This window comes from Temnothorax americanus, unplaced genomic scaffold, assembly GCF_048541705.1.
Source record: "Temnothorax americanus isolate GAGA-0224 unplaced genomic scaffold, ASM4854170v1 Scaffold12, whole genome shotgun sequence".
NCBI lineage: Eukaryota > Metazoa > Arthropoda > Insecta > Hymenoptera > Formicidae > Temnothorax > Temnothorax americanus.
Genome location: NW_027509253.1, coordinates 2059721 through 2078030, shown reverse-complemented (window position 1 = coordinate 2078030; position 18310 = coordinate 2059721). Strand labels below are relative to the sequence as shown.

At 42.2% G+C, this 18310-nt stretch overlaps 4 protein-coding genes across 13 annotated transcripts; 1 reads left to right on the top strand and 3 right to left on the bottom strand.

The window, feature by feature from the left end:
- Positions 1 to 368: 368 nt before the first annotated feature.
- On the bottom strand, positions 369 to 3229 carry Pp4-19c (protein phosphatase 19C). The gene is made up of 6 exons (XM_077398933.1): positions 3005 to 3229; positions 2620 to 2911; positions 2367 to 2519; positions 1834 to 2085; positions 1058 to 1296; positions 369 to 796 (listed from the first exon to the last, which is right to left on the bottom strand). The coding sequence occupies exons 2-6, from the start codon at positions 2767 to 2769 to the stop codon at positions 667 to 669; spliced, it is 924 nt and encodes a 307-aa protein (XP_077255059.1). The 5' UTR covers positions 2770 to 2911; positions 3005 to 3229; the 3' UTR covers positions 369 to 666.
- Positions 3230 to 3659: 430 nt separating this feature from the next.
- Positions 3660 to 11216, top strand: LOC143893457 (uncharacterized). The gene is made up of 11 exons (XM_077398860.1): positions 3660 to 3838; positions 3952 to 4144; positions 4385 to 5699; positions 5770 to 5968; positions 6226 to 6423; positions 6545 to 6699; positions 6870 to 9416; positions 9634 to 9818; positions 9905 to 10021; positions 10170 to 10389; positions 11077 to 11216. The coding sequence occupies exons 2-10, from the start codon at positions 3974 to 3976 to the stop codon at positions 10380 to 10382; spliced, it is 5100 nt and encodes a 1699-aa protein (XP_077254986.1). The 5' UTR covers positions 3660 to 3838; positions 3952 to 3973; the 3' UTR covers positions 10383 to 10389; positions 11077 to 11216.
- Mo25 (calcium binding protein Mo25) lies at positions 10685 to 14979 on the bottom strand. 9 transcript variants are annotated; one of them, XM_077398923.1, is made up of 8 exons: positions 14955 to 14979; positions 13397 to 13519; positions 13174 to 13341; positions 12770 to 12888; positions 12520 to 12688; positions 12121 to 12285; positions 11449 to 11553; positions 10685 to 11214 (listed from the first exon to the last, which is right to left on the bottom strand). In XM_077398923.1, the coding sequence occupies exons 2-8, from the start codon at positions 13496 to 13498 to the stop codon at positions 11032 to 11034; spliced, it is 1011 nt and encodes a 336-aa protein (XP_077255049.1). In that variant the 5' UTR covers positions 13499 to 13519; positions 14955 to 14979; the 3' UTR covers positions 10685 to 11031. The 9 variants fall into 9 exon arrangements, with proteins under 9 accessions (XP_077255049.1, XP_077255052.1, XP_077255048.1 ...); XM_077398926.1 differs by having other exon boundaries at positions 13406 to 13519; positions 14955 to 14972; XM_077398922.1 differs by lacking the exon at positions 14955 to 14979 and adding an exon at positions 14380 to 14721.
- A 743-nt stretch (positions 14980 to 15722) lies between these two features.
- On the bottom strand, positions 15723 to 18310 carry LOC143893471 (abscission/NoCut checkpoint regulator). 2 transcript variants are annotated; one of them, XM_077398918.1, is made up of 6 exons: positions 18030 to 18310; positions 17704 to 17915; positions 17363 to 17597; positions 16833 to 16979; positions 16648 to 16767; positions 15723 to 16441 (listed from the first exon to the last, which is right to left on the bottom strand). In XM_077398918.1, the coding sequence occupies exons 1-6, from the start codon at positions 18081 to 18083 to the stop codon at positions 16154 to 16156; spliced, it is 1056 nt and encodes a 351-aa protein (XP_077255044.1). In that variant the 5' UTR covers positions 18084 to 18310; the 3' UTR covers positions 15723 to 16153. The 2 variants fall into 2 exon arrangements, with proteins under 2 accessions (XP_077255044.1, XP_077255045.1); XM_077398919.1 differs by having other exon boundaries at positions 17704 to 17842.

The window sequence follows — 18310 nt, the reverse complement described above, 5'->3', positions numbered from 1 at the left end:
AAATTTTAGGTTAGAATTTTTTCCGCTTTTTTCTCTACGTGGGACTGCACCCTCGCGCAACCGGCAGCGAAACGCGATTGGCCGCGGGCTCGGGCCGCCGGTGCCGCGTCGACGAACGCGATTGGCGATCGCCGAAATGGTCCGCTCTCGTATTTTTCGCGCTCGACGTGCGACATTTCTAAAATCTTGAGCGAGAATTTATTCGTCGACAAACGCGATTGAGGATTTAGTAACTCGGTGTAAATTATTAGAAACAAAATTATTTATTTAATGAACAATTTATTGCGATTCTCCGCCGATACTTTCAAATATTTTCCACATAATTAAAATTTTTTTTTAATTTAAATTGTACGAGATTACACGTCACGTCAGCTTAAATCGGAGTTTTATTTTATTTTACATCAGTTCCTTACAAGCATACCGTCGCAATTCCGTCCAAATGTGCGATAAACGATCCAACGTAATCATAAAAATCATGTCGCCGTAAAAAATAATAGCAAATTATCTTCTTCACAGTCGCTCTTTAGTTGCTCATCTTCACAATCAACGTAACCTGATCTGAGAGAGAGAGAGAGAGAGAAAAAAAAAGAAAGAGAAGAAGCAAATTCCTCAAATGGATCTGACGCGATTCTGATGGTTTCTTTTTTGTACTCTATAACGGCTCGTTTATAAAAAGTAATCCGCTTGTGGCTTCTTGCTGGGTATTCCGCGGCTTTCCTGCGGCGCCGCTTCAAATATCGTAAAGTCTCTCTGCAGATGTTCATTCAGTTCCAATATTGCGGCTACGTTGCCACATCTGCAATTAATAAAACAATATAGATTTAAATATCTAAGGGTTCGCAATTACATTTGTTTGTATGTTACGTTGATATCGAAAGGCCATGTTCGCCAATTGCCTTCTTCGAATCAGCTAATCATAGACAATTGTGTACTATACTTGATCAGTTTTACAAATCACTGTATACATGTAGATATACATTGACAAACAAGTAATTGAATAATCATACAATGTACAGTTTTACCAGAGAAAAAGACTATGAGTGCAAATGCTACGTGCCTGTAACAATAATTTGGCGCAGACCAGACGGTCAATACAGTCTCGTTAAAATGCCACTTGTAGCCTTCCATTACTAACTGATGGGCTCGACATATCATATCGATATCGTTGGCAGAGTTGAACTGCGCTACCACATCGCTACCGAAGAGATAACCGGCACCGCGCGGCGACACGCCCCACCCTTGGGTATCCTCGGGATCTGACCATAGCAAATCGCACATCGGCCCATCGTGAGGAACCTGCATCGTTGAGCCAGAAATAATTTAATACTTTGAAATTTTATCACCTTTATAAAAATATTAAAATTTAATTTTTAATATTAAAACTGTAAGGGTGCGTTGGATAAAACTCAGTGTTAGAGCAATCTGTCGATCAAGCGAAAGATCTAGGTGGAAAAATATTCCTCTCTGATCAAAACATATATCTCACGAAAACTAAGAATAAACAAATCCCAATATCGTGCAGTTCCTTCAAGGACGGAAACCTCCGAGCAGTAACGGTAAATAAGTTAAAGGAAAAGCGAATCCAATTTTTCACAGAGTCTGGGTAAGAAGCTTACAATCTCTTTCCATAAAGATAGCAATTGTAATAAAATCAGTTTGGAAACTTTAAACCGTATCCAACAACATGAGGGGGAGGGAGAGACTGACGTAATGAAATAAATATATTAACTGTTACTTCAATAGGTTACTGCAAAAGTAAAGACATTTAGTTCCATTCGACTGTTGTTACAAAAAAACTATATATGGTGAACAGAAAGTAATAAAAAAACTCACTTCTTGCTTTCTGTCAATAGTCCGGATTTGATCTAATGTCTGAATACTAGGGGATAATCCACCGTGAACGCAAAAGATCTTGCCGTCGATAATGGCAGATAACGATAAATAGTCAAATATCTCCGTGCAATATCGCCATACTGTTATACTGCCGTATTTGCGTAAGCACTCGTCATAAAAGCCATAAACTTGCGTTATCTGTCGTGATTCGTGATTTCCTCTTATCAACGTGATTCTGTCGGGGTAACGGACCTACGTGACAAGACACAAAATATAAAATTATACCACAGTTAGCGACTCTGTTAGCTCTGTTTTGGATTTAATTTCTTTTTAACAAATTTTTATTCAAATATGAAAAAAATTAGACTAAAATTTATGTAAAGTACGTATATATACATATTTACTTTACATAAATTTTAGTATATATATCAAGTATATATTTACGTATAATAAAACGCAGCTATTTCCTTAATCCCTATCCAAATATTTTAAGCGATGATCAAGCCTACGTTGTTTTACGTGTTGTGACGTACCTTTAACGCAAGTAGAAGAAGAAACGTTTCGACGCTATAAAAACCTCGGTCTACAAAATCTCCCATAAAAAGGTAATTTGTTTCTGGCACATCTCCGCCTACTTTGAATAGCTCCTTCAAATCATAAAACTGTCCATGGATATCTCCACAAACCTAAAGGAAAACGCGTCGCGCGCGTAGGCTTTAAAATGTACTTAAACGTTCGGATTCTGACGATCCGATTGCCGTTTACAAGAAACAGAGAGATAGTTACTGTCACAGGTGAGTCAACACGCTGTACATTGCTCTCCTCGATCAGGATTTCACGCGCCTTCGCGCACAGGGCCTTGACCTCGGCCTCCTTTATGATCTCGCACTTCTTCAGCTGTTCTATTTGCCGATCCAGGTCGCTAGAATCGGCCATCGTACGACGGTGCGAAGTCTAAACCGATCGAGGTTCTCCGCCGTAGAGCGCAGCCGTTGTCAACGGCTCCTCACACGAGACCTCGCGGTGCTCGACTCCTGGTGCTTTAGGACCCGTGGAAGAGCCGTAAATCGTGGAGGAACTGGGTAAATCCAAGGTACGACACGGATAATGGAACGAAACGCGAGAAATGCGTAAACGATGAGAGAAATCGCACGATGCACACAGTACTTACGGATTGTCCTCGTCGTCGTCGTCGTCGTCGTTCGTCGGCCTCGGGTTTCACCGCCGTGACCGACACATTGGACGAGCGCGTCGCCGAATTTCTATTAATAATAAAACACGACCGGGGACTCCTGTACTGGCGGAATTAATTCGCCGCACTCGCCTCGAATCGAGCCCCAAGCCTCAAGCCCCAAGTCGCTCGCCTCGCGGTACACACGTACACACACCAAATTGTTTAAACATAAACACGGGGTTCGAAGACTTCGAAGTGAAACGATCATAGTGAACAACGTATTGCAATTGTATGTGTGTACGGTAAGGACCGACCGGCCAATCAGGGGACCTGTTACCTAGTATCTTCGAACGAGGTGAAAATGCGAAAATTGAGAGAATTCGCTAGAGTTCCTGGCGATTTCGTTGGTCGAAATCTAGTAAATCTGTTCAAGATTTACGTAATAACTCCCTAGATACAAAAAACCTGCGGACCACGTCGTCGATTGGTCGATTTAAAATAGAAATATCCGATTGGCCGATCCAGCGGAAGATCTCCAGGCATCGGGGGCTGCGAGTGGCTAAAGTCAATCGCGCAACGGGACGTTTCCGCAGCCAATCAGTCGATTCCATTTTTGGCCACAGACCGCCCGAAGGTTAGGTTAGGTTGACAGCCCTGTTTGTGCGAAGACCTAAAAAGCATGGTGCTCGTTCAAATTAAATCGGCGAAGTCCGTTACTTAAGTGTTGATAGATAGGTGTGTTTTACTGTTGATAGGTCGTCGTTTTCTATGCGTGGATTTAACTCGAGAGAGAGCGGCGAGTGCCTAAGCTGAAAACGTGCAATTTACGACGTAAGAAACTGTGATAAAATTGACGATGCGCCTTTCGTTCAAGTCTTGACACATTTCAACTCCGTCGTACAGCGAAACAGAGAGCTCACCAGGTTTTGATATCTGAATTACAGTTTATCGAGAAATTTATACGGGATGGACCCATCCAATGCCGCGCCCGAAGCTGGAAAACCGGGAGGCAAGCTTCGTTGCAGCATGCTTCTTGCCCCATTTCAGCCAGCAACAAGGATCGAACTGGAGACTAAGATAAACACCAATATAGAATGTCACTTGGATGTGAGAAACGTTGGCGACAAGACGTTAAACGTACGAGAAATTCTTCAAATTAAATATCTCGATTCTTTGTGTGGAATCGCGTCTCGGGCTGTGTTCCGATATTCACTGTGAGAACTGAAAATCTATAGTTTACGTAACGTACACTATAGATTTTCAGTACTGGACAGTGAATATCGGAACGCAGCCTATAATTGTGCAACAGAATGTTTTTTAAATACTCTCCTTATTTGACTTTTCATTTAACTTACTTCATTTAATGATATTTTTTAGGTTTCTGTAACAAAGTTGCCATCTACAGATCGTCAGATTGTCCTGAGCGTGTCCGAACTAGAGATTCAAGGGAACAGTAATGGTACGATATATATCAAGTGGTCTCCCAAAAAAGCTGGAAGGTGGCGAGATGTATTGCAACTAACTGACAGTAGACGAATTAAATATGACATTATTATAGCAATGACTGCTAAGGACGATAAGAAAGGCAACAAGGCGAGAAGGAGGCTAAAACCGACTTTTTCATTATCAAACTCGTCAAGTCTCTCTACATCAACGCTAAACAAACAATTTCATCGAAATAACACGCTGAAAGTTCCCGCTATGAGTCGGTCTCTGGTTGACAATCTTGGTGCGCAAGTAAAACGATGTGAATCTAAATATGAGAACAATCTGGATAAGGAAAATATCTTAAATAGAAATAATGAGGTGAAGACTTATACGTCGCTGGCAAAGGACGATGGAATCAACGGAACGTATCGTAATGGGCATGATAAACTGGAAAACATCTTGTGTGAGCATAATACAAATGTGTGGAACGACGGTAGTGTTCTGCGGCAAGTCTTGCTTCCTTCGAGTGGACCGCAAGATATACGCAGAGCCACATACGTTAAAGAAGAGGGACCTTGCGGTGTACTGTACGAGCACAATGAGGAAGTTGATGGAAATAAGGAGTGTGATAAAGACAAGGCACAATCCGATTTTTCCATACTTTTGAATAAATTTACATTCACGTCTGCGGATGTAATTTCGAGTTCTCCCGAACCGGTGAGAAGGGAGTCGACGGAATCACCGTCTTTGCAGATTGTAGATAAGCACAGAACGTTTAATATCAGTCGCGGTCAATTCTTTGAGACGTCCGCAATTTACGATACGAAGGCTGCCGCCGATGAAGCACCTGTATTACAACCAGCGGGCTTGCACAACTTGTCGCCGATCAAGCCCGACGGCTGCAACCTCGTGAACGATATCGAGAATTTAATTTCGTCGTCGCCGATTCAATTTCAACGTCGAATTATATCGAAAGAACCTAATGAATGCGCGAAGTATTTCACGGTGGACATAAATCCAAATAGCCAAACAACCAATTGCGAATACTTCAGTTTTGAAGTCATGCCTAGGAATGTCGAAGCGGCCAAAAAGATGGGGGATGTGTACATCGAGATTTCTCCACCGAAGAAGCATTTCCACTCCAAGATGGTATCTATGTCAATATCGAAGCTGAGCAGCGCGAAAACCGGCAGAGTTACAAAAAACAATGCCTCGGGTGACGGTGGAAATAAAAAGAAGCTACAGCTAAGCGTGTCTGCTGCAAGTGAGCTTTGCTTTAAAAAAAAATTATATTTTTAATAATATCAATTCTAATTTGTATGTTATAATTACAGAGAGGAATATGAAGAATATACCAGCGATCAAGATAAACAAGTTGTCCCTCGGTACATTGCTAAGTACGAAGTGGCATAGTTCGTCGTCCATCAGAGATTCGAGTTTCAAAATGCGCAACAAAGAGGAATACTTTATCTATGGCACATGTGAATTGGATCCTTTTGCACCATCTACGACGGAGGATCCATTTCTCAAAAAGTTAGCTGAGCTCTCTGTAATTCACACAGAGAGAAAATTTTACGTTAATATTGTATATAAATCGAAAATCCCATAATTTATATTTTTTGTATAACTTTTTGTTCTCCAACATCGTTTCTATAGAAAATTTTAATTTTTTGTATTCGTAAATTGACTTGCGAAAGAATATTTGCGTTGATACAAATTTTTTATTGAATTTAAAGAATGAAAAGTTGATTCTGATGATTTTAAACACATTGATCATCTTATTGCTACAGTATAGTGCATTTTGACCAGCCATGGCTGCTGCAGCAAGAGTTAGCGTTCACAAAGTGGTTGAATGCTCTGCTATCTTCGCCGGAGGACTTGTCCGTTGACATTGAAACTGCCGTGGCGGACATCGGCAAGGTATGGCAAACGTGCAAGGCGCAGAAGAATACTGTATTGGCAGAAACCAAGGAGGCTGTATCGGCTAGGTGCGCATCATATGTCAATAATTAATATTTAATAGAAAAGTCTGCTTCTAAAAATTACATAAAGTTAATCTCACACAATCGCCAGCCAACGGCAATTATTTTAATTGGTAATTTTTTTCAGGTATCACACGAATACGAGATTAAATACATTACGAAAAGCTGCAAGTGCCATGTTCAAACGCGACGAAGTCACGCAAGTACTTTCACGCACCAACCTGTTCATCGTCAAAGGAACTTTGTGTATTAGATCGGATCGTAATCTTCATCGTGATATCGGTACGTTGAAAGTTTTTTCTTTATACGCTCGTATATTCTTGAAATTTTAAACTATCTAATCCTCATTTTTTTCCAATCCTTAATTTTCTTTATGATCAAAGAAAGCTTTCTGTAATAGATAAATCTTATGCACGCATTATAATGTTCTAAATCGAATGACTTTATTACAGGCTTGCAGAAGCTCATATTGAGCTTATTCCTGAGTTACAATCCTCTATGGCTACGTATCGGCTTGGAAACTGTATACAGCGAGAGTATTTCGCTACGCTCGAACAACGACATCGTTGGCCTGACTCGCTTCTTATTAACGAGATTCTTTTCGGATCCACGACTGATGAAAATGCCCGGCTACCATAAAACTGACCCGAGCCAAAAGTTCGTCACGCAGCTGAATCAGTTTATTCTGAGAAAATTTCTGTTTCTCGTATATTTTCTGGACTACGCTAAGCAGCATAAACTGATCGGCCACGATCCGTGCCTGTTTCACAAACGCGCCCAATATAAGGAGAGCCGCGAGATCTTGCTGAGTTTCTCGCGCGAGCTCCTAAGCGGCATCGGCGACGTGACCAGACTGCTGCGCGGCCATGACTACGTGCTCACTTATCGGCAGACTTACATCGAGGAGTACGATTACGCGGTGGTGAATATACGGCACGATTTACGTGACGGCGTGCGACTGTGTCGCGCGATGGAGCTCATCACCGGCGCTCGAGGATTGACCCAACATTGCCGGGTACCGGCGATATCTCGTCTACAGAAGGTGCACAACGTGGCTCTGGCGTTGGGTGCTTTGCGCCAGGCTGGCTACGTTCTTGAGGGCAACATAGACGCGAAGAGCATTGCCGATGGCCACTGCGAGAAGACTCTGTCGTTTCTCTGGCAGATTATCCACAGGTACCAGGCGCCGCGGTTCGATCGGGCGGCACGCGTGATTCAGAGATGGTGGCGGGCGCAACTCTGGTACATTTACGTGAGGAACTTCTTGCGCGAACGTAGAAATCTCGCCGCGATAATAATCCAACGCGTGTGGAAGCGCAAAATAGCGCTGTCCTCGCCCGTGATCGAAATTGACTGTAATCTTGAGGAACGCAAAAGATACTTGCGCATTCGAACAGCCGCGATACAGCTTCAGAGGTGGTGGAGGCAGGTACGAGGAAACACGAAGAAGTTGCGAGAGCTAAGAAAGAGGCACAAAGCAGTGGTCACGTTGCAGAAGAGATGGAGAGCTACCTTGCTGATGCGAGCGCAACGAAGTTGGTATCGCAACCTGAGAAATGCTGCGTTGATGATTCAGAACCGTTGGAGAGCAACGCGAGCGATGAAATTACAACGTTTTGAGTATCTCGTGCGTAAAGATGCCGCCGTGAGAATGCAGACCTGGTGGAGATCTGTAAAAGTCATGCGGGAACAGCGCGAATGCTTCCTCCACATCAGAGAGAATGCTTGTATCATTCAGGCTTGGTGGAGGCAACATTTGTTGGTGCGAAAAGCGCGCAATGATTTTTTGCTGACGAGAGCTGCCGCGCGTAGCATCGAGAGATGGTGGATAAGCGTGATCGACAGACGTAAGTTCCTCCAGTATCGGGAGAGTGCTGTTCTCATTCAGAGAACGTGGAGAACGTACCGAGCGCGCAAGCAAGAAATCGCCTGCTTGAAGATACAAGCGTGGTGGAGAGCCGCGACGTGCTCGCGCAGATATAGACTTCGGAGGTCTTGCTGCTTGAAATTGCAACGTTGGTGGCGCGGAATCAAACTTATGAAACGTCAACGCTTGGAATTTCTGCAACTGCGAGAAGCGGCATGTATTATACAGAAGAATTGGCGGGCGAGAACGATCAGGAGGGATTACTTGAAGCAGCGGCGAGCAACTTTGCTGATACAATCGTGGTACCGTCGTGCCAATTCAACGAGGGTTGTCCGACGACATTACTTGGAGATGAGATGCGCCACGATACGGATACAGAATTGGTGGCGCAACGTTACGGTAGCCCGTGAGGAACGAAGGCGATACCTGCGGCTCCGCAAGAGCGCCGTTCTTTTGCAGACCCACTGGCGTCGGCGTGCCCTGGCTCGCGTGGACCGTCAGCGATATTTGACGAAGAAAAAGGCGTGCGTCACTCTGCAATCCTGGTGGCGAATGGTCAGAACGAGGAACGAGTACCAACGGTGCAAGACTTACGTGTTGAGGATGCAAAGAAGGTGGCGTGTGAAGAAAGCCGCTCGTGCCATGAGGGAATATCAGCTGACTCGCGCGGCCGTTGTCGTACAGACACGCTGGAGAGCTTTAACGGCGAGGAAACGATTCGTCGCTTCGCGCCAGGCCGCGATAGTCATTCAGTCGTATTACAGAATGAGAATCGCAACGCGAAGATACGAAACCAGCAAGTATGCCGCGTTCATCATTCAGATCTACTGGCGAGCCTATGTTGCCGGTAGACGAGAGAGGCTGCGTTATCTGTCTCTGCGCCAGGCAGCGATCACGATACAGCGCCGTTACAGGCGGAAGAGAATGGAGCGCGAAGAGCGGTGCCGGCGACAAGACGAGGTTGCTTTGATCGCCACGAAAATCCGAGACGAATGCGGAGAAGCTATCCCGGGGGATCAGGACGTTACCACGAAACTCGCGCTCCCGGGCAGCGACTACTGGCAGGAGATGATCAGCGTGTTGCGCAGCTGCAACAGCGTCGGGATGCTGCTCACCTGCTTGAATAGCTTAGGTAGATGATTTTCACTTGAATAATACTGCATGATTAATTGTTATTAGCGACAGTCATATTTTCAAGAGATGTTAGGAAGAGTTAAAATTTTGTCTTCACAACTCTCTCTTACGTTGTATTATTTCCTTAAGTAACGGATAATTTTCTGGCGTTCTCTTTTTACGATACAAATAATAAATAATTTATGCAAATAATTTATGCTCACCACCACACACAGATACTATAACGATATTGTCACCGACCGTTTGCGTCATTCTCTGCGAGCTGAATCTGGCCGATGACATTTACAATACGATAGCGCAGAACAACAGATCACTACCGTGGATGAAGGTCTGCCTGCGAGCGTGCAGCATTCTGATCACCCTAACGAAGTACTCCTACACAAGAAAATACGTTCTCAAGGTAGATTTAGAAAAAGTCGATAAATTTTACTTCCTTTTGATGTTATGATCAATACACCATTTAAGAAAATATTTCGTGTCGATTAGAAAGAGTATGCATTGGCGTTAGTGAAGCTTCTGAGCGGGTCATTGAAAGACAAGGAGGTATTTCTGCATTGCGCCACTTTAATATGGCTGCTTAGCCAGGATGAAGATTACTCGAAGGTACAGCTTGCTAAATAAGGCTAAGAATTTTTTTTAACTTTTATCATCTTGTGTACCATAAATATTTTTGTTCTTAATTTTTTATCCCTAGATAATTTTTACCTTCTTCCTGTTTTTATGTATTTTTTTTTCCCCCAATGTTTTTCAGACTTTAGCAATGTGTCCGCAAATAAATTGGCTGATGAAAAATATTCAACAAAAAGTCCTGAAGGACACCGTAGTGGCAAGATTGCAAAAATTAAAGGACTTGGAGAAATTGTATCCCAATTGTGAACCTGACCGAAATAACGTGCAGAAACCGCGCTTATTCACCGACATAAGTTTTGCCGTTACAGCTATTGTTAAAAGAACATGCACGTAATGTTAAGGTTGGTAAATTTATATATATTCGTTAAATTAAAAAAATTCTCTGTTTGTATATAATATTGTTCTGAATTATTGACCGACCCTTATTAGAGTCAAATCGTAAATATGTAAGAATGTTAAACTATAAATCTGAATTTTTAAAGAGATAATCTGAAAACATGAGAAACTATAGAAATAAATGCTTGGAAAAAATGTCCATTTCTTTATAATACATATCTGCGACAGTTCTTAAATACGATGAAATAAAATGAAGAGCTGACAATTTCGCGACTAAAGCCGCAAAAATCAAAAACAATAAAGGTTTTCATTCTGCTTTAATAACCGACTCATTCCTAAAAACGTGGCAGAACGCTGGCAACGATGACAACTCGATCTGCGTATAGTACAATAAGATATAAATGTAATTTTTATTTACAGTGAATTATTTACTCACAAATAAAATTAATAATAATAATAATAATGCCGGGATGACGATGACAATGATGATGATCGTAATAATGGTGACAATATGACAGTGATGATGATAAATTATAACTATATAATAGTGATAAAACCGTAATTAGCAACAGCTGCAGTAGACTCTAGTAATAATGATTGTAGTGGTAGTTAGTCGTAGCGGTAGCGATAATTGTATTTTCCTTGACTTAATTATCATGTACAGACTTAAGTTCTTTGATCTGCTTAATCAGATACGCCTTCTCGTCGTTGAACTGCTCGTCCTCGGAACGATCCGTGTGGAAGCGCGTCAGGAACTCGATCAGCTTCTCCTGATTGCGGAGCAATATGTCCAGAATGGGTTTTGGTTTGTTGGGATTCGCCACAAATACCTGGACACAATCGGAAGGGACCGTACAATTAATCCTACATTCCTTCTCGATAGGATCGTTCCTTACGCGTCTATTGGAACGATTATTTAAAGAGAAGAGACGAATCTTGTGCTGCGATGCGATCGAGAATCTCGTATGCGTATTGAGAATCTCAAAGATACAGGAATTTAATAGTAACCCGAACTTGCGAGTTAAAGATTCAAATTTACTTATATCGAGTGCTGCCGTGTGTACCTTGAAAACGTGGAAAGCCTCAAACTGTATATTACGAGATTTCTCCTTCAGCATGTTCATCATTAATTTCAAATTATCTGGATTTGATATATATCGTGTCATAACCTGCAACGTAACAGTTTTAACACGAGAACCAATTCCAATGGTAGGGTTACTACCACTTGCCAACAGCACGAATGTAACGAAAGGGGCACTAAGATTTTGAGTCATTAAGTTATCAAGAATGTTCCACTATTGTATCGCTGTTAGTTTTTATTATGTTGCAATGTATTTCTAATTGTCGATGGATTAAGCAACTTGACCAATTATTCTACTAACAATACCTTTGACAAAATAGTATAAGTGCAAATCATATATCTTAAAATTTTTTGTTCACATAAAATGTTGCTGTATTTCTAACAATTTCTTTGTATATGAATATTTTATATATTGACCGTTTATAATCGAGGGATTTATGCCGGCAAAATATATCCTCTTTTTCTAGAAATGTGCTGTTTATATTATTTATGAAACAGAAACATAGTATATATTATTTGGGCGCTATTTCCAGTGACGCTTACGCTTACGTGCGTAACGCAGAAATGATTTGACTTGGCGATACATATAAAGAGAATCTCCCTTTGGCTTTATAAATTGTAAAGATATCACACTCGTGCAAAACCAGATACTTACTGTAAAATTGTGTCTATCGAGCAATAGCTCGCCCAGCAGTTTTAAACTCTGTCGTCGTGTTACATAGTTTTCTGAATTGAGTAACCTCTGATAGTGCGAGAAAACTTTATCATAATGTATCTCTAAGAATTCGGCGCTGAGTATTTTGTGCCTCGTAAGTAATTCCTGGACAAAATTATGAGTCGGTTGATTAGAATGGACAACATTAATTTCAATATTAACGATATTAATAATATAGTAACGATTAATAAATAGATAATTAATAATAGCAACTTCTTTCGCGGATATTTAAATCTTTTTAATAAATTAATCGTAAATAATATCTATATTTATAGACGAATTAAAAAAATATATATATTTTACATGCTTCTTATATTCGTATTGTAGAGCATGACGTACTTTAAACGTAGAGAAAGCGTCAGACGCGATATCGAACGTGGAGACCTCGACATATCTGAAGAAGTTGTAAAAGTCATCCGAGTAGATCATGATCTTGGCCAGAGCTTCGTATCTCGCGCATTCTCGCAACATTGTGCCACAGTTGAGTGCGATGTCTTGATGTTCGTAACTGCGAGACAAGATGCACATCCCCAATAATACATATTTTTATTATCCCGCATAACATCGCATAAAGGAGAAAGAGACTCACCCAGACATAAGTGTAAAAAGAATTTCAGGTTTGGTACATATGTATTCTACGGTGGGCGATCTAGTTCCGATCTGCCTCCGCAGAATGTTATTGAAGACCTGTGCGACATCCTTCTTTCCCTTAATTAGGAACAGAAAGATTAAATTCAACAAATTGTCAATGATTCGCTCCAAATAAAGCTGTTAATTATTAAATTATTGTGTAAGACGTTAAAACAATTTGGACAATATTAAATATACATCGCTTTAAAACTAGAACTCTTCTCTTACATCCTAAGCGAGCACTCTAACGCCGCGGGGTTCTAATAAATATTAAGTAATAATTTCACATACATACATTTCTCTTAGCCACAAAAAATATTCGTACGATTCGTTCGGATCGTTTCACGTATATTGAGGGCGTACCTCGAAGTCGATGCGACTCAAATTTTGCACAAGCAGGAGCAGCAGATTGCTGTTGTACAATTCCTGGGCCAATTGCGCCACCACGATGTCTGCCTGCGGCTCTGTCTCGGCCGTGCCGTACAGCATGTTTTTGATGTGCACAAGATTCTTGCTTACATCTTCTTGCGCCTGAAAGGGGATGTATTTCATCGTAGAAACCGACCGTATATCCGCAACAACGTACCTTCTCTACCTTCTTGTCGCCGCGCTCCAACGCGTTTACCGCCTCCTTGAGAGCCTTCACCACCTCCGCCGGACTCTTCTGGGACTTTCCAAACAGAGGCATGTTTTCTTAGAATGTATGCACCTTGTGGAACATATCCAAAAAAAAAAAAAGAAACAGACGTTCTTCGTTATTACGCTGATAGAGAATATCCTCAAGCGTGTTTATGATATCTGAAAGATGCTATTATGACCATTGTTTGCGTTAAACGTGATAAAAAGTGAGCGTTCCGATAAGCTTGGAAACGGTATGTCCCTACACAGCCAAAATAGAGCAGAGCGAGAGATACGTATACGTATACAGAGAGACGAGAGACGGAGATACACGAATGTCGAGTTATTCGTATCCCTGCGACCAGTATACGCTATGAAAGTCCATCGGAATCGGTTGCATTGCGAAGGACTCGAACAAGGGCATCGTGAAGGCTTCGCGAAACGATAGTATTGGAGTCCTCGCAGCTCTGCGCAACGTAGCGAAGGACTCGGTTTTGGGCAGAGAAGTGACTCCTCGCGAAAGGAGCCTCCGTACGTCGTCTACCTTTTGGATCTCTACGAATCACAGACTTGCGAAATCACTCGCCGAGCACAGAAGCCACGACGCGGGGCGCACCCTCAACGTCATCGGCGCCCGATCGCGGGGTCGGCGAAGAAAGATCGTCCTAGAGATCTAACCTCGAAAGGCGACCGAACGAACACGAACGGTCCGTCGAGACGTCCGGTCCGAGTGACCGAGCGAAACCGAGAGGCGGAAACGAGGTCGCCCGCGCGTCGAGCCCCTCCGGGAACTCGACCGAGGGTGCGTCGCTCGCGAGGGACGCGAGAGAATCGCGCGATCGGCGACGAACGAGGCGAGAGAGACCCGGTCGCTCGTCGCGCGCGCAGAAGGCAAGGTTGCGAGAGGAGGTTACGAGGTTGCGGATTCTAACCTAAAATCCGACCGCTTACCATGCAACGGGGGTCCGAGCGGTGTTCGCAGCGTCTCGCTCGCGGCTCGGACGTGCGCATACAAACGTGCGTTTAAAGGATCTCTGCCCCTCTGGCTCGCGGGCAGCGGCAGCGGCGGTGACGGCTGCGTACGGGGTAATTCCGTGAATCCGTGTCTATGCGCGTGTCACATCCAGATATCTCCGTCGTGCGCGCACGTACGTACACGGTTGTACACGGTGCTCGTTGCCCGTCGGCGACGTACGGCGGACCCCTTTAAATATTCGCGATGTTTCGTTACGCGCGCGGCTTCGATGCCTTTGATGCAGCGGCGCGACGTATCACATCACGCGTACGCACGTATTGTACATATGTATACGGGGTGAGTCACGAGATCGCGGAGCGACCCGAGCGACCGCCAGGATTTGGAGGGCGCGCGAGCCTCGGGCCTCGTGTCCGCGGCTTGTCGGAGCGGTCGATCGTTCCCGGTTCCTCTTTTTCAATCGTGCATGAGTCGGAGGCGAGCGTCGGCGGTCGACGTAGCCAGTAGCCACGGACGTGCGGTCAGTCGCTCAATCGCTCGACTTATGGCTCACCCTATAGCGCGCGATACAACGGCCGCATACGTGTTTCACGGCGCAGATGTCAGAACCGTACGAACGTAGTCGCCAATCTTCGATGGATGAATCTCGATTCTCGATTGAGGAAAGATCACCCTAGGTATATCGAGCGCGTATCTAGTAAAATCGACGAGACGCTATTTGAAAACCGACAACCTTTGTGGAAGTCGCGTAGCTGTTAATTAAAATTTAAACAATTCGTAACATAATATTTAATTAAATATAATTTTATTAAATATTAGGGAATTCATTAAATCTTAATGTTATATTTATGATATTAATTTTATGATTTTATTATTATCCTGAAGTTTCGTAAAATATGTATTTACGATTGTTCAAATTTTAACAGTCAAATTCTGGAAGACCGATCGTCTTTAATAATACTTTTTCGGTATTTGTAGAATTTACCATAATATTTATGTCATGAAATTAATTCTATACAACGTTGATAAAATAAAAATTTATAATATAAACTGATGAAATGATAATAAAATTGGTTACAAACATTGGCAAGAATTATGCGCGATAATTGTGTCAAGTCTGAGACGAATCTCCGGAATCTCTGGTTGACCATTGCTATAAAACTACAAACGATAGAACGAAAATGTTACAGCTTATCACATATCCAAGTGTGATTTTCAATAAAATAAAATAAAAAAAAAAAAAAAACCACTTGGAATTACGGATTGAAAAATAAAGTTGGAGACAAAACTCGTAGAAATTGGAGAGACTTGAAAACTTACAAACTAGCCAAAATAACTTTATTCTGTAGAATTATAAAGGACGTTCTTATGACAAGCGTAAACGCGGTATCATCTACGCCTGACTACTCGTACACGAGCGTGCATTATATATATATATCTCTGTTGTATAATACTAAAAACAAGAAGTTGATGAAACTAATAAATTAATAAGAATTACCACAACTACGAAACGACACAGCCAAAAGCGAGCGGTAAAGCGTAATTTTAATTCCCAGAGACTGAGAGAATCACCTGCATATTAAGCGATTAGAGAAATCTTTAAATTATTTTATATGTTTGTTTGGAGCGTTTCTCCGATTTTAGTCTCATGTGCGTACAATATCCAAGTGTGATTAAATTAACGCTGTAAATGAGTGCAAAATCATAGTCGTCTCTGAAGAATGTTTTCTTATAATGCGCAGTAATGAATCATCAGTGATTGTTCTTCTGACTATCTGACGTCAATAGTTTCTGTATAAGGCTCATCTTTGCAGAAGACAATTTATCTCTCTTATTTTTCTTGATAAAGCGAACTGCCTTATGCTCGTCAATCATTTCACTTTCATCGTGGGCACTCTCGAAACACGCGGGACAGTAGAGATCGCCTGTACAACCCGTGCATCTATACAGATCCAATTTATTCGCATTCCGGAAACACATGACGCACTCATTTTCTTCCTCGTCTTCATCTTCATCTTCGTCTTCCACGTTTGGAGAAGTCTAATTTTTTCAACATAAATTTCACATAGAAACTGAATACAATTACTTATTAAATTCAATATATAATTATATATTATTATAATTTATTGCACGGAACGCATAAAAATCTATTTTCAGGGAAAACAAATTCATATTAACTGTAAAATGAAATAGAAACGAAAAGCGCGCTGAAAGTATGCATTTATCAGTTACTCACGAATACCTACCTCTATTGACGAAGCTTCTTCCATAGTTGAAACTTTGTTAATTAACTCTACATCATTGTCGTTTGTCCTGTCAAAGATCTTGTAAGTATTAATCTTTTCCTCCAAGCCTTGATCAAAACGCTGTTAGAAACAAGATCGATGGTTATGATTTTATATTTCGAGTTTTACAATTTTAATTCACTTACAGTTTTACCGCCGTCATCCCGTAAGAAGTCGAGTCTCTCAAAATCCTTACAAAGATCGCTAGTGGAAGGTAGTTCTATTTGCGCAAGGTACTCCTGTATCAAATCATCCGCCTTTTCCTGATCCGTTCTAGTATCCACCCGATGTATCTGTAATAATTGGTCCATAAGTGCCCATCTACAATAGGTGTTTTAAGCCCTAAGCCTTAAGAAATTGTTCAATCAATCGCAGTTGAATTTGAGCAGAATAATTGACTGTGCGTGGTCAATTTCTTAGGGCTCAGGGCTTAAAACACCTGTTGCAGATGGGCACTAAAGGCCATTGCGCGTAACAAAGTTTTAGTCATAATCGTAAGGCCGTAAGAGAATAGACCACGTACGCTCGATTATTCTTAGAGCTCGAGGAGAATAATCGAGTGTGCGTGGTCTATTTTCTTACGGCCTTACGATCACGACTAAAACTTTGTTACGCGCAATGGCCTTGAAAATCCATCTAACGCAACTACGTTCGCACATTTCATTCACATACATACATCTATGACATTACTTCCACCGGCCTCTGGACTTTGATCCTTCAACAACGCCAGTCTTTGCTTTATCTCCTCGACAGTAGGCAATGGAACGTTCCGTTCCTCGTCTTTCAGCTTTCGTAGCCTGTCCACGATCTGTTGATCAGCCGGCTCTAATCCCACCTTGAGTTTGTCCCAGCGATTCGTATGTTTGTATATCACTATTGGAGGCTTTACCGGATTCTCCAGCAAATTCAGCCTGCAATAAAATATTCAACGTTAAAAAACATCATATTCTTGGACGTATCTCAAGTGTAACGATCAAACTGCTCGTGAGTATCCAGCGGAAAATCAATTCGTCTCACTTCACAGTGATGTCGATTGGCGCGAGTGGTTCATCGCTCGCGTTAGGCGTAACAGCACCGTCCACGGCGCTATCCGTGGGACTCGATTTCTTCATTTCGCTTAGCTTGGTGTGACAACGTCCGCAAACTTTCCTTCTCCCTACATCAGGAATATTGCATTTGTACTTGAGGCATTTTCTACAGCAAGAATAGCCGCAGCCCGGGCAACCGATCTGAGCGAGTAGCAAAAATAAAAATAAATAAACAAGACAGATTCCTCTTCAGCGACGTTTCCCACTAAGGCTGGATTAACCCATTGAAATTGAAACGAAGCATCGGACACTTACGTCTTTCACGAAGAACGAAAATTTCACTTGGCACGTGTTGCAGGACCAGGACATTCCCTCAGTACGCTCTCGTAGTGACAAGAAAAATTATATAACGGACAACCTATTAAAAATGTTTCGAAACGAGCACCAGAAGATTTTGACCAATTTTGACGGTTCTTCGCATTACTTTTTTTTTCTTTATATGTCGTAAGCGGTAGGTAACCTCGAACGGTTATCACCAGCGACAACTCGTTAGGGAATTTCATTTGTCGCCGGGACTGCCACTGGAAACGTTACTA

Excerpts from the sequence above, each read along its gene's own strand:
- Pp4-19c (XM_077398933.1), bottom strand. The coding sequence starts at position 2,769 with ATGGCCGATTCTAGCGACCTGGATCGGCAAATAGAACAGCTGAAGAAG. Across the intron at positions 2,520-2,619 it reads GTGTTGACTCACCTGTGACA|GTTTGTGGAGATATCCATGG; the intron begins GTAACTATCTCT and ends GTTTTCCTTTAG. Across the intron at positions 797-1,057 it reads GCGCCAAATTATTGTTACAG|ATGTGGCAACGTAGCCGCAA; the intron begins GCACGTAGCATT and ends TATTAATTGCAG.
- LOC143893457 (XM_077398860.1), top strand. The coding sequence starts at position 3,974 with ATGGACCCATCCAATGCCGCGCCCGAAGCTGGAAAACCGGGAGGCAAG. Across the intron at positions 4,145-4,384 it reads TTGGCGACAAGACGTTAAAC|GTTTCTGTAACAAAGTTGCC; the intron begins GTACGAGAAATT and ends GATATTTTTTAG. Across the intron at positions 6,424-6,544 it reads AAGGAGGCTGTATCGGCTAG|GTATCACACGAATACGAGAT; the intron begins GTGCGCATCATA and ends AATTTTTTTCAG.
- Mo25 (XM_077398920.1), bottom strand. The coding sequence starts at position 14,439 with ATGCGCACGTCCGAGCCGCGAGCGAGACGCTGCGAACACCGCTCGGAC. Across the intron at positions 13,481-14,379 it reads GCTCGGACCCCCGTTGCATG|TCCCAGAAGAGTCCGGCGGA; the intron begins GTAAGCGGTCGG and ends CTGTTTGGAAAG. Across the intron at positions 13,342-13,396 it reads GCGACAAGAAGGTAGAGAAG|GCGCAAGAAGATGTAAGCAA; the intron begins GTACGTTGTTGC and ends ATCCCCTTTCAG.
- LOC143893471 (XM_077398918.1), bottom strand. The coding sequence starts at position 18,083 with ATGTCCTGGTCCTGCAACACGTGCCAAGTGAAATTTTCGTTCTTCGTG. Across the intron at positions 17,598-17,703 it reads CCAATCGACATCACTGTGAA|GCTGAATTTGCTGGAGAATC; the intron begins GTGAGACGAATT and ends ATTTTATTGCAG. Across the intron at positions 16,442-16,647 it reads AAGAAGCTTCGTCAATAGAG|ACTTCTCCAAACGTGGAAGA; the intron begins GTAGGTATTCGT and ends TGAAAAAATTAG.